Genomic DNA, 12,575 nt, shown 5'->3' with positions numbered 1-12,575 from the left:
CTCGAGGAGTATCTTTGTGGTGTTCTCTGTATTTCCTGAATCTGAATGTTGGCCTGCCTTGCTAGATTGGGGAAGTTCTCCAGGATAATATCCTGCAGAGTGTTTTCCAACTTGGTTCCATTCTCCACATCACTTTCAGGTACACCAATCAGACATAGATTTGGTCTTTTCACATAGTCCCATATTTCTTGGAGGCTTTGCTCATTTCTTTTTATTCTTTTTTCTCTAAACTTCCCTTCTCGCTTCATTTCATTCATTTCATCTTCCATTGCTGATACCCTTTCTTCCAGTTGATCGCATCGGTTCCTGAGGCTTCTGCATTCTTCACGTAGTTCTCGAGCCTTGGTTTTCAGCTCCATCAGCTCCTTTAAGCACTTCTCTGTATTGGTTATTCTAGTTATACATTCTTCTAAATTTTTTTCAAAGTTTTCAACTTCTTTGCCTTTGGTTTGAATGTCCTCCCGTAGCTCAGAGTAATTTGATAGTCTGAGGCCTTCTTCTCTCAGCTCGTCAAAATCATTCTCCATCCAGCTTTGTTCCGTTGCTGGTGAGGAACTGCGTTCCTTTGGAGGAGGAGAGGTGCTCTGCATTTTAGAGTTTCCAGTTTTTCTGTTCTGTTTTTTCCCCATCTTTGTGGTTTTATCTACTTTTGGTCTTTGATGATGGTGATGTACAGATGGGTTTTCGGTGTGGATGTCCTTTCTGTTTGTTAGTTTTCCTTCTAACAGACAGGACCCTCAGCTGCAGGTCTGTTGGAATACCCTGCCGTGTGAGGTGTCAGTGTGCCCCTGCTGGGGGGTGCCTCCCAGTTAGGCTGCTCGGGGGTCAGGGGTCAGGGACCCACTTGAGGAGGCAGTCTGCCCGTTCTCAGATCTCCAGCTGTGTGCTGGGAGGAACACTGTTCTCTTCAAAGCTGTCAGACAGGGACATTTAAGTCTGCAGAGGTTACTGCTGTCTTTTTGTTTGTCTGTGCCCTGCCCCCAGAGGTGGAGCCTACAGAGGCAGGCAGGCCTCCTTGAGCTGTGGTGGGCTCCACCCAGTTCGAGCTTCCTGGCTGCTTTGTTTACCTAAGCAAGCCTGGGCAATGGCGGGCGCCCCTCCCCCAGCCTCGCTGCCACCTTGCAGTTTGATCTCAGACTGCTGTGCTAGCAATCAGCGAGACTCCGTGGGCATAGGACCCTCCAAGCCAGGTGCGGGATATAGTCTCGTGATGCGCCGTTTTTTAAGCCGGTCTGAAAAGCGCAATATTTGGGTGGGAGTGATCCGATTTTCCAGGTGCATCCGTCACCCCTTTCTTTGACTCGGAAAGGGAACTCCCTGACCCCTTGCACTTCCCAGGTGAGGCAATGCCTCGCCCTGCTTCGGCTCGCGCACGGTGCACGCACCCACTGGCCTGCGCCCACTGTCTGGCACTACCCTAGTGAGATGAACCCGGTACCTCAGATGGAAATGCAGAAATCACCCGTCTTCTGCGTCGCTCACGCTGGGAGCTGTAGACTGGAGCTGTTTCTATTCGGCCATCTTGGCTCCTCTCCCCTCTAACCTTTTTTCAAGGTTCTTAGCTTCCTTGCACTGAGTTAAAACATGCTCCTTTAGCTTGGAGGAGTTTGTTATTACCCACCTTCTGAAGCCTACTTCTGTCAATTCATCAAACTTATTCTCTGTCCAGTTTTGTTCCCTTGCTGGTGAGGAGTTGTAATCCTTTGGAGCAGGAGATGTGTTTGTTTTTTTTTTTAATTTTCAGCCTTTTTGCACTGGTTTTTCCTCATCTTCATGGATTTATCTATCTTTGGTCTTTGGTGTGGGTGACCTTTGGATGGGGTTTCTGTGTAGATGTCCTTTTCGTTGACGATGATGCAATTCCTTTCTGTTTGTTAGTTTTCCTTCTAACAGGCCCCTCTGCTACAGGTCTGCTGGAGTTTGCTGGAGGTCCACTCCAGACCCTGTTTGCCTGGGTATTACCAGCAGAGGCTGCAGAACAGCAAAGATTGCTGCCTGTTCCTTCCTCTGGAAGCTTCATCCCTGAGGGGCACCCACCAGATGCCTGTCAGAGCTCTCCTGTATGAGGTGTCTGTCAACACCTACTGGAAGGTGTCTCCCAGTCAGGAGGCATGGGCGTCAGGGACCCACTTCAGGAAGCAATCTGTCCCTTAGCAGAGCTTGAGCACTGTGCTGGGAGATCCACTGCTCTTTTCAGAGCCAGCAGGCAGAATGTTTAATTCTCCTGAAGCTACGCCAACAGCCGCCCCATCCCCCAGGTGCTCTGTCCCAGGGAGATGGGAGTTTTATCTATAAGCCCCTAACTGGAGCTGCTGCTTTTCTTTCAGAGATGCCGTGCCCAGAGAGGAGGAATCTAGAGAGGCAGTCAGGCTACAGTGGCTTTGCCGAGCTGCCATGGGCTCCACCCAGTTTGAACTTCCAGGTGGCTTTGTTTACACTGTGAGGGGAAAACCACCCTCAAGCCTCAGTAATGGTGGACACCTCTTCCCCCAACAAGCTCGAGCATCCCAGGTCAACTTTAGACTGCTATGCTGGCAGAGAGAATTTTAAGCCAGTGGATCTTACCTTGCTGGGCTCTGTGGGGGTGGGATCCTCTGAGCTAGATCACTTGGCCCCCTGGCTTCAGCCCCCTTTCCAGGGGAGTGAACAGTTTTGTCTTGCTGGCATTCCAGGTGCCACTGGGGTATTTAAAAAAAAAAATCCTGCAGCTAGCTTGGTGTCTGCCCAAATGGCCGCCCAGTTTTGTGCTTGAAACCCAGGGCCTTGATGGTATAGGCACCCGAGGGACTCTCCTGGTCTGTGGGTTGCAAAGACTGTGGGAAAAGCATAGTATCTGGAGTGGAATGCACCATTCCTCATGGCACAGTCCCTCACAGCTTCCCTTGGCTAGGGGAGGGAGTTCCCAGACCTCTTGCTCTTTCCAGGTGAGGCAACACCCCACCCTGCTTCTGCTGCACCCACTGTCCAACAAGTCCCAATGAGATGAACTGGGTACCTCAGTTGGAAATGCAGAAGTCACCCCCCTTCTGTGTTGATCTTGCTGGGAGCTGCAGACCAAAGATCTTCCTATTTGGCCATCTTGCCTGCAACCTAGTTTACACATTTCTAAGATGAATAGGATAACCACAGTCCTAGCTCATAGAGGTGCTGTGAGAGTGCAATACCTGCACATATCTAAGGTGCCTAAGCCCCACTTTGCCATGTGGAATGCTCTCAATAAATAGCTAGTGTCATCAAATTGAGAATGGCATACATTCTGCTGTCTTCATTTTCCTTCTGAATAAAATGCTGAGAATAGTCATAAAGTAGTATATGGTTAAAATGACAGGTGGCAAATTCTACTGAGACTCAGCCTCTTGCTGGATGTTTGCCTGAAAGTGTATCTTTGATATCACCCAAGAGGTTCCCACTGGGGGAACACCAATCTCTTCATGCACTGCTAGTCCTTCTCAAGCATTCCACAGAACCAGTTTATGCACCACCAGAGGGAGCCTAGCAGGGGTCACTGTGCAAGGGATGGAGGGGGTGACACAGCCTAGAGTAAGCGTCCCAGATCTGCTTTATTCCATCCTCATTCTGAACTGAACTGTCAGAGGCCCTTCCAGAAGAGCGGATGTCATCTCTATTCTGGTCTCTGTAGCTGCTAGCACTGGGAGTAGGAGGATCTTGTGGGTACCGGGAACCTCATGTCCTCTAGTCCATAAAGGTCACTTTAATGCAGCATTCTCTGCCAGCCTGTGTGATGCCTGGTCTCTCTTGAGCCATTGGAGTAGCAGTGGAATAAAAACCTCCTTTGTCTACACTGGGAAATCCCCTGCCCACCAACACCCTTAATGAGGTGCTACTCTTGCATTTAGGACAAAATGCCAGCATTCTCGGGAAAGACCTGGGGCTGAGGGCACCGAGGTGGGAGGCTCTTCTTTAGGACACACGAGTCCTCTATGTCATGGCAGGAACTGCTCTGACCAATCACAGCAGTGAGGTGATGAATTCCAAAGAGCAGTCCCCAGACCCGTCTCAGCCAGGGGAGAAAGCAGGGGGTGGAAGGCAGGTATAGCATGTATGGCCTACTGCTCCAGGATTGGCGCCTACACTCTAAGGAGGGAACCCAGATTTGAGTAAAGCTGCGCAGGCCCTCTGAAAGCTTCAGAGGCAATGTGGCTATCACTGTCCCTTTCTCGGCCCTTGTCAGGACCCTTTAGAGAGGGGCGGTGTACAGAAAAGGGACCTCTTGCCTTTCATCTCATCCTCCACGAGGTCGAGGCTACTTGTCATCAAGCCAAATTGAAAAGAAAGAAATGTGGGCTGCCCGGCTTTCAACAGTAGAAATTCCTTTTGCCTTAAAGGCCTCAAAAATTACCAACTGAGAGGTTTGTCTCCTTATCCAAGGAGACAGGAGAGTATAATAGTAATTCCACTGAATCTTTCACTACCTGCCAGGCAGAATCCTAAGCGTAAAGTTCTCACAGTAGCCCCATGAGGTTGGAATTGGTATTATCCTCATTTTCACACAAGGATCGGAGCCAGGCTATGAAACCCCAGGAGTCTGGCTCCAGAGAGTCGCCATCTATGAAATGGAAATGACAGAAGTGGCAGCATGTGAGAAAATGGCATGATGGATTAATACAAACCACATAGCACATCATGCCCTGCTCATCTTCCTCCTCCTCTCCACTCCTCAAGAACTTCAGCAGCTAATGATCCTCAGGGTTGCACAGGCCTGCAAAGGGAATTTTTTTCTTGACTCTAGTTTGATGCTAATGGATGGTTTATAAAAGTGCTATTTTTTGGCCAGGCATGGTGGCTCATGCCTATAATCTCAGCACTTTGGGAGGCCAAGATGGGTGGATCACCTGAGGTCAGGAGTTTAAGATCAGCCTGACCAACATAGCGAAACCCCATCTCTACTAAAAATACAAAAATTGACCAGGCGTGGTGGCACACACCTGTAATCCCAGCTACTCAGGGGACTGAGGCAGGAGAATCGCTTGAACCCAGGAGGCAGAGTTGCAGTGAGCCGAGATCGCGCCGTTGCACTCCAGTCTGGGCGACAGAGCTAGACTCCATCTAAAAAAAAAAAGTATTTTTTTTTAAAGACACATGGCCATTGGTATCTCCCACTATAGTAGTTGCTATTTAAGTCAATGCCAGATGCCCCTGATTTAGGATTAGGGCAGAGCTCTAAATCAATGGTGTTTGGAGCTCCCTAGGGCTTCTTCAGTGGGCACAGCCCCAAGAGCCAGTCATGAGGCATCTTTAGCCCATCATGGGATGTTGGGTATGCATGAAATGAAATTCAGAGGGGACTGGGGAGGTAGGAATATGGTGGAAAGATTCAAGGAGGCCATGTTTCCCAAAACGGAGATGGAAGAGTCACAGTGGGAAAGCTTGTTTTCCAGAGCTTTCCTGTCTCTACACTTCATTCCTGCCATGCCCCCATGCCCTACCCCACCCCACCCCGAGTCAGCAGAATCTCCTCAAACATGGGGAGTTTGAGTGGTATTTGTGGTGTCACCTGGGGACCTCATTGGTGGTGGCAGCAGCAGCAGGATCAGGGGAACATTGCTCCAACCATGCGAATTGCTATATGTTTCTTGGGCTTAAAATAAATCATTAGTAACTTCCCAGATGGTGAAGCAGCTTTCTACAACCCAGAGGCAACTGGAGATGCTGGAGGCTGGTTAATCTGCTTAGTATGCTGGAACATGGGGAGGTCTTTAAAGTGACAAAATTGACTTAGGACCTCTTTAAAGTGGCAAAGGACTTAATAACATGAGTCGATGAAGTCAACCATGAAGTGCTCTCGAGCTGTAGTGACTCAAGATGACGGTTATTCTTCATGAAGATTCCTTCTCTTACCAGCTGATTCAAGGTTTGCCCCTCATTTTAAAATTGTGTCAACGTGCCTTTGCTAGGCAGAAATTCTTGGGTTTTTTTCATGGGTATCATTCAAATATTACAATTCATCGGACCCACCTATTGCTCTTTGACCTAAACAAGTCCCAGGAGAACAAAAGCCCTCAAAGAATATGGATATGTGCAGTGCATGCTGGTTGAATTATAAACAGGAAAAGGTTTCCGTGGGATGTATTTTTTAATGAGAACACACTGTTATACTCTGAGTACGTGGCATTCTTGCTTGATAGAAACATTTACAAGGACACATACACATTTATATCCAAACATCAAATGAAGTAGATATTTTAAATGACCAGTTTGCACAAGAAATAAAATATATTACACAAAACAGGGGTTATATCCACAGTCATTAGTTCTCCTTTTCTACACAAAACAGCAATAAATTAAATCACATTATATGCAAATAGTTGTACATTAGAACAATAAACAGTATGTAACGTGTGCAGCTTTTACTTTTACTTTTCTACCAGACTCATGATAGATTTGTACTGTTTGGTAGTCCTGTATTTAAATCAACAATGAATAATGTGACCCAGAAGACAGGGGTCACAGAATTGATCTGTCACAAGGTCTATACCATGTCCTCTTGGTTTCAATTATCCACCATGCACAGGGAACAAATCTCAGATTCCTAGGACCCAACACAAAGGTCTGCAATGAACAAACTCACAGCAACTCCATGCTGTTCAGGGGCTACTTCATTGTTGTCTTATAAGATGTTGAAGATTTTCAGATCTTGGCAATAAATAATGAAGAGGCCACCCTGTTTCCAAATCTGAATTTGCCTCTTTTTTAGCCATCTCTGTCCAACTATCATGCACCGTGACAGCTTTGTTCTCCTAGCAAATAAGAAATATTTTGGTAGCCTATGTTGTGATTTACACTTGGTAAGTAGGCCCTTTATTCCTTGTGCGTAGAAATTTAGGTCTTTAAACATGAATCGAAGCAATGCAGCATTTTTGCTAACACTTAATTCTGCTTGTTCAAATCTCTCCCCTACGAATCATCTCCCACTGATATATCACAGAGCTATCATAAAATGGATTTTTACTCATGAGATCTGGCTCCCATTGAAACATTTCCATTGTGTTTGAAGTCACTTAAAACTTGAACACTAACAGCGTCAGCTGGTTTAGAATACTTTGCATTTGGTATGAATTAACATTAGTGGTTAATGAGAAATTTGAACAAACTCCAATCCAGCACCTTTGGGAAGTTATTTTAATCCTGCAGTCTAGCTGTGGGGTATGCCTGCAAGAGATATTTATGGAATGTGCATGCTGAACACCAAAGCCAGGCTTGTTGGAGTTTATGCACATCACAGGCTTGAACTTCCCTGAGAGCAAGTGTGGTCAGGTTAGCATAAGGGTTCTGATGAAAAGCCAGCTACATTCTTAAAACCAGCACTAGTTTCTCTTTCTTCCCCCGAGGAAGTATGGAGGCCTACTTACAAATTTCTACCTGCATGGGCAAGGTGCTGACACATCCTTGGAGCGATGCTGAATGTGGATGTGGGTGGAGGGGCAGAAGGGGCAGTAAAGACAGTGGCAACGGGCAAAGCTACCCTCTTCTATTTCTGTTAGAGGATCAAGCTTCTGATTCTTCTTGCTCAGCACGTTCCATGCTTCTTGCTGAGTATGATTGTTGAAGGGGCACTAAATTATTGATTACTCTTTAGTTCTAAAGACAACTGAAAAAGAAGCTGGTCCCTCTGAACACCATCATCTCATTCTCTCCGCTTCCACAATTGCCTCTAAAATATATCCCGTGTTTTTAGACAGTTTCAGTTTTTTCCACTGAATAAGAAATTCAGCTCATTACCAGCTTCCTCATGTAGCCCCAAACCATGGGGTGTGATTAAATAAAACCCATGAAATGTCTGTAGGTCGAGGGGCCTAATTTGGGCTGACATTTACTCTCATGTCTGCATCCACTCAGGATCTGAGTGCTTTGTGTCCCAAGAAACACAGGTGCTTGTTCCTTCCAGTTTATAAACACTCACAGTGGCATAATACTCTATTTGATCTCCCAAAGAGATTTCCACAAATAGCCAGTGTATACTGGCTTACAAGAAGGTAGTGACGCCACTGGAACCTACTTTCTGAATCCATCACTATCTGCATGAGATCTATGCAATGGCCTTCATCTCGTTGTTGACTGCATGTCTTACACACACACACCCAAAATCAGCCATAACTAAAAGGAAAGTGATGCATTTGGGGCAAAGAAGGCACATGTGCCTTGAGTAAATTAATGATTTTAGAAGCCTGTGAATAGCGAGAAGTGAGGGCATTCCAAAGCAAACGTCTTTGAATTTAAGAGAAAGGAGAAAAGGAGGTGTTCTTTTCTCATGCATTTCTCTCTTCCCTCCATTAAACATGGGTTCTGAAATGTGAAGAATTATAGTAGGGTCTGTAGAACCATTCCTGTGGTTCAAGAAAAGACAAGTTGATGGTTCTTCAGAGAAACGTGATGTTTTCAGGGACCTTCTCATGAAACCTGTTGTCAGTCTTGAGGGAGAGACGGACTCTATACAAAAAATTCTTCCCAGATTGAAGTTATCTGGGGAACGCTTTTATTTCTGAGTCTCCCCCTACCTGGCCCCCCTACCCAAAAATCTAAGAAGACAATGATGACCATAAGACAGACACTTATTTCCAACACCAAAAAGCATCTACGCATTTTGACCTGTATCAATGTCAGCTGAAGTTTGACTGGATGAGAAAATACTGATAAAATATCCTTTTTGAAATCTGAACACCCTGGATTTCAGGGTAAAAACCTATAGAATGACTTAAGAACTAAAGCCCTATTTATTTTACTATATGACATGTGACTACTAGTAGAGTATGAATTACTAGTTGTCAAAGATGTTGCTTAGCAGTTAGGAACGTAAATCCCCAAATATAATCATGAGAGATCTGAATCCAGGGTAACCTTGGGCCAGGCACCTACATTTTTAACGAAGGTTTCCAACTTAATGGAATTTTCAAAACCTAACAGAGTTTTTGTAACCCATATGCAGATTTCAAAGAAAAAAAGTAGATGACTGACATGTAAATAAGCAATCAATATTAACATGAGAATTGATTTTAAATTGGTATAGCGTCCAGAAACCTCATGATTTGTTCTGCCACTTTTAGAATACTAAATGCTCACTTATCTTTAAGATCTTATCTAGAGCTATCATATTAAGTTTAGGACTATTCCTCTACCTGAAGTTAAAATAGAATATATTTGCTCTAAAAATGTTAGTGTTAATGGGCTGCTATAGAAGTTTTAAAAAGGTTAGAAACGTTTATACTCAAAGACTGCAACCAGGTAGATTATTTTTCCCCTGTAATAAGCACATAGACTTGAAATGTAAATGCTTTTTACAAGCACAAGATAAGAGAAAATGAATATCTCTAAAATATAAAGAAAACATCATTGAAAAATAAAAATGAGAGAGAAACAAGCTCTCCAATTCAAGTAACTAAGATGGACACAATCCTTCCTTGCTGTTTCACTTTGGGGAGTCCCAAGCGGTACAATGCTTTGCTTTCCTGGATTTTACTTCTCAAACTCTCTTCCTGCACTAGAACTTCTGGAGTTTGCCCTTCTTGCCTTCTTCTTCCATCCTCTCTGGAATTCGACACTTTTTCCTTTGCATCCAGCATGGAGAACTACAACATAGTTGTTTCAGTTGATCACACTTAATTCTTTTATCACGCCCTCTCAGCTGCCTCCCAGCTCCCATTTCTTAAACAACAGAAGAGAAATGTGCCTCACACAGAAATAATCTGTTAACTGTGACTCAGGTGGGAGCAACAGAAGCCGACTTCTCCAGGGAAGTACTCACACATGGGCCAGCATCTGGGACAGGCAGCTTGCGCTTACCTTTGCCTCCACTGTTACTTGTGTGAACTACCACCTTCATCACCACCAAGGGATTGCTCAAACTCTCCTGTTTCCTCCCTAGACATGCCTTTTAATAGATATTAAGAAATTTTTTAAACTATTTTTCAGATGCTCAAAATGTTATTGAGGAAAGACCCCAGTTATGTAATTCCAAGATGGTGCACTCTCATGACAGCTTCCCATTCCTCCCTCACTATCTTCTCCATAAAGTATAAGTGAAAGTAGTAACCTGAGTTTAAACTCATGTTGCAAACTACTGGGCGCAAAGCAGATACCCAGTAAAAACTTACTCAACTTTCTCCAAATTCCTTATCTCCACACCTAACCCACTATTACAGGTATTCATGGATGCCTACAAAGTTCTGTGGAGTTAACTGAAAGGGAATAGAGTAGATATTTAGGTTCCCTCTTTTAAACAAAATAATCACTGGGAATTTTGGTAAATGCCATGTGTAAAAGTTTTAAATTTGTCATTTCTGTGCTTGCTGTCAAGTAGTAACTCTCAACAAAGTTGTTCTTGAGGGAAAAGGGCTGCCTCCCTTTATAAAACTGTTTAATTCTAATAACTTTTTACTCTTGATCTTGAAACTCATGATCTGGCCAGAACTGGAAGGAGTGTCACCCTAAAATAACTTGCATTTAAAACAGTTAAACAGTAAAAACGCAAAAGAGTCAAAATTTTGATGTATTCCTGTAGAGTTTGTAATCTGAATACATTTACACATCTCTGTAATTAAAGCAGCAATTAGCATTTGGCTGTGGCCAAGGGAAAAAGGGAAACAGGGAGAAAAAGAGAAGTTTTTTTTTATCATTATTGGTTTGTTGTACACTTCACCCATGCTTTTAAAATGTAAGCAACATTTAATCTTCAAAATGAAAAAATAGACAAATTTTTCTAATACCAAAATATAAGATTAAAATACTTGTAAAATAAAATGTTAGTGCGAAATAGGGCTTTTTTTTTACATCAAAAAGGAAATATTTTTGACTTGCTTTTCTTCTGTAAATCCTCCCATCTCACTATTTACAACAATCCAGAGTAGCGTTTATGAGACACTGAAAAAGACAGGGAGGAAATCCTTTTTCAAGATATGAAGTCAGAACCTGAATGTAGACATTGGACAGAGAAGTCCTCAACCACAAACCTGTCCTCCAGCTCTAGAGGGAGTAAGGCTGTATTTCCAACCTTGAGATTTTTCGTTACATTTTCCCCTTTTTGGGTGTTAAATTCTTTCCAAGAATGCTGTACTTGTAAAAATGATTTTATTCTAGCTACAAAACATTTCATTTAAGAAAACCGCATTTTATATCCTTGTGTGAAATGCTCCCAAAAGCCATCAAGATATGGAGACAACAGATTTTAAAAACATAAATCTAATCATATGGCCTTGAAACAGTATGAACATTTAACAGAGTGACACGATATCATTATTATATTTGTTTGTCATGAGATGAAAGGCCTGGAGGCAGATGGTGATTAATAATAATTCCTGAGCTTCTACAGAAATTTTAAAATGAAATTACTAACTGCTTAAAATAATGAATTCTTCAAGAACGCCCCTTCTGTTTCATTGATGTCTTTCAACCCGTCTATCTCCTTAAAGAATCTCAGGCAGAAAAAAAGAAGTGGGGGGCTTCCTTTAAGCTACTGAAAAATGGGATCTGATGGAATCTTCCCGTAATTCCCGATGTTTTCCAAGGTTACTTTCTTCTTGCTGGTTTCGCCTCTCAATGGTTATTCTGTATTTCTTCCTGGGTAAAGGGAAAGTGAATGTGGTAATAAAACTTGGCTACAAAATACCATGGTTTCTCTTACAAAGAGTGCCCTCAAGGGACATCTGGGTTTCAGTTGATAAATGAGAAGTGACAGAATATGAAACCCTGGTCAGAGATTAAAGTAGTGTGCCCCCAGGCATGGTGCCCTTATTCAAGAGAGAATATTGGCATGCTTTCCCAAATACCACAGAACAAGCCTTCCCCTTCTTCCCTGGGTGCCTTGGGGGTTAGGTCTTGTCTATTAGGCTACAGAAGTTCTCCCTGATTCCCAGGATATGCCCGAGATAAAGATCAAATTACATGTACTGTGGCCAAAGGAACAGGAATACAATTGTTCCCACAAAGGGTCACATATGCCTAGTTACAATCCCATGCAGAAATAAAGAAACCTTGCTCTAATGACTTACGAATAAACCACAAACTCAACTACCAAAGATTACAAAGGAATGGGCCACCCTCACGGGGCAGAACAATCAGTACCAGTGCACACACGTACATTATTACAATTTTGCAAGCCTTGGAGCTTAACCACAGTGGCAAATGAGCATGTGGGCTCTCCAGATACTGAGCACAGATCAGCCTGAGAGCATGGGCTATGCAAAGCTCCCTCCTCCTCTTTAAGGTGAGCCCAGGCATCTATTTCTGAATTGGAGAAAGCCTGAGAAGGGGGAAGTTGATTTCCCCCTTTATCCAGATTCCCTCCCCACTGCTTCACTTGGTGGGTGGTAGGAATTCTTGTCAGAATATCTGTGATCAAAGGGCTAGACACAGTGGCTCACACCTGTAATCCCAGCACTTTGGGAGGTCGAGGTAGATGGATCACTGGAGGTCAGGAGTTCAAGACCAACCTGGCCAACATGGTGAAACCCCGTCTCTAATAAAAATACAAAAAATTAGCCAGCCATGGTGGTCTGCACCTGTAGTCCTAGCTCCTCATGAGGCTGAGGCAGAATTGCTTGAACCCAGGAGGTGGAGGTTGC

The 12,575-nt window shown here is 43.8% G+C and overlaps 1 protein-coding gene across 4 annotated transcripts in view; it reads right to left on the bottom strand.

Moving 5' to 3' along the window:
* Positions 1-6,075: 6,075 nt before the first annotated feature.
* Positions 6,076-12,575, bottom strand: part of NPR3 (natriuretic peptide receptor 3) — a 91,381-nt gene continuing 84,881 nt past the window's right edge. For all 4 annotated transcript variants that reach the window (XM_055367617.2, XM_055367616.2, XM_004058994.5 and 1 more), the window contains exon 8: positions 6,076-11,571. In XM_055367617.2, coding sequence (XP_055223592.1) covers positions 11,460-11,571 — 112 coding nt within the window. In that variant the 3' untranslated portion in view covers positions 6,076-11,459. The remainder of the gene's footprint in view (positions 11,572-12,575) is intronic.

Source organism: Gorilla gorilla, chromosome 19 (assembly GCF_029281585.2).
Source record: "Gorilla gorilla gorilla isolate KB3781 chromosome 19, NHGRI_mGorGor1-v2.1_pri, whole genome shotgun sequence".
Taxonomy (NCBI): Eukaryota; Metazoa; Chordata; class Mammalia; order Primates; family Hominidae; genus Gorilla; species Gorilla gorilla.
The sequence above is the reverse complement of the archived record's forward strand: the minus strand, read 5'-3'. Positions and strand labels throughout refer to the sequence as shown.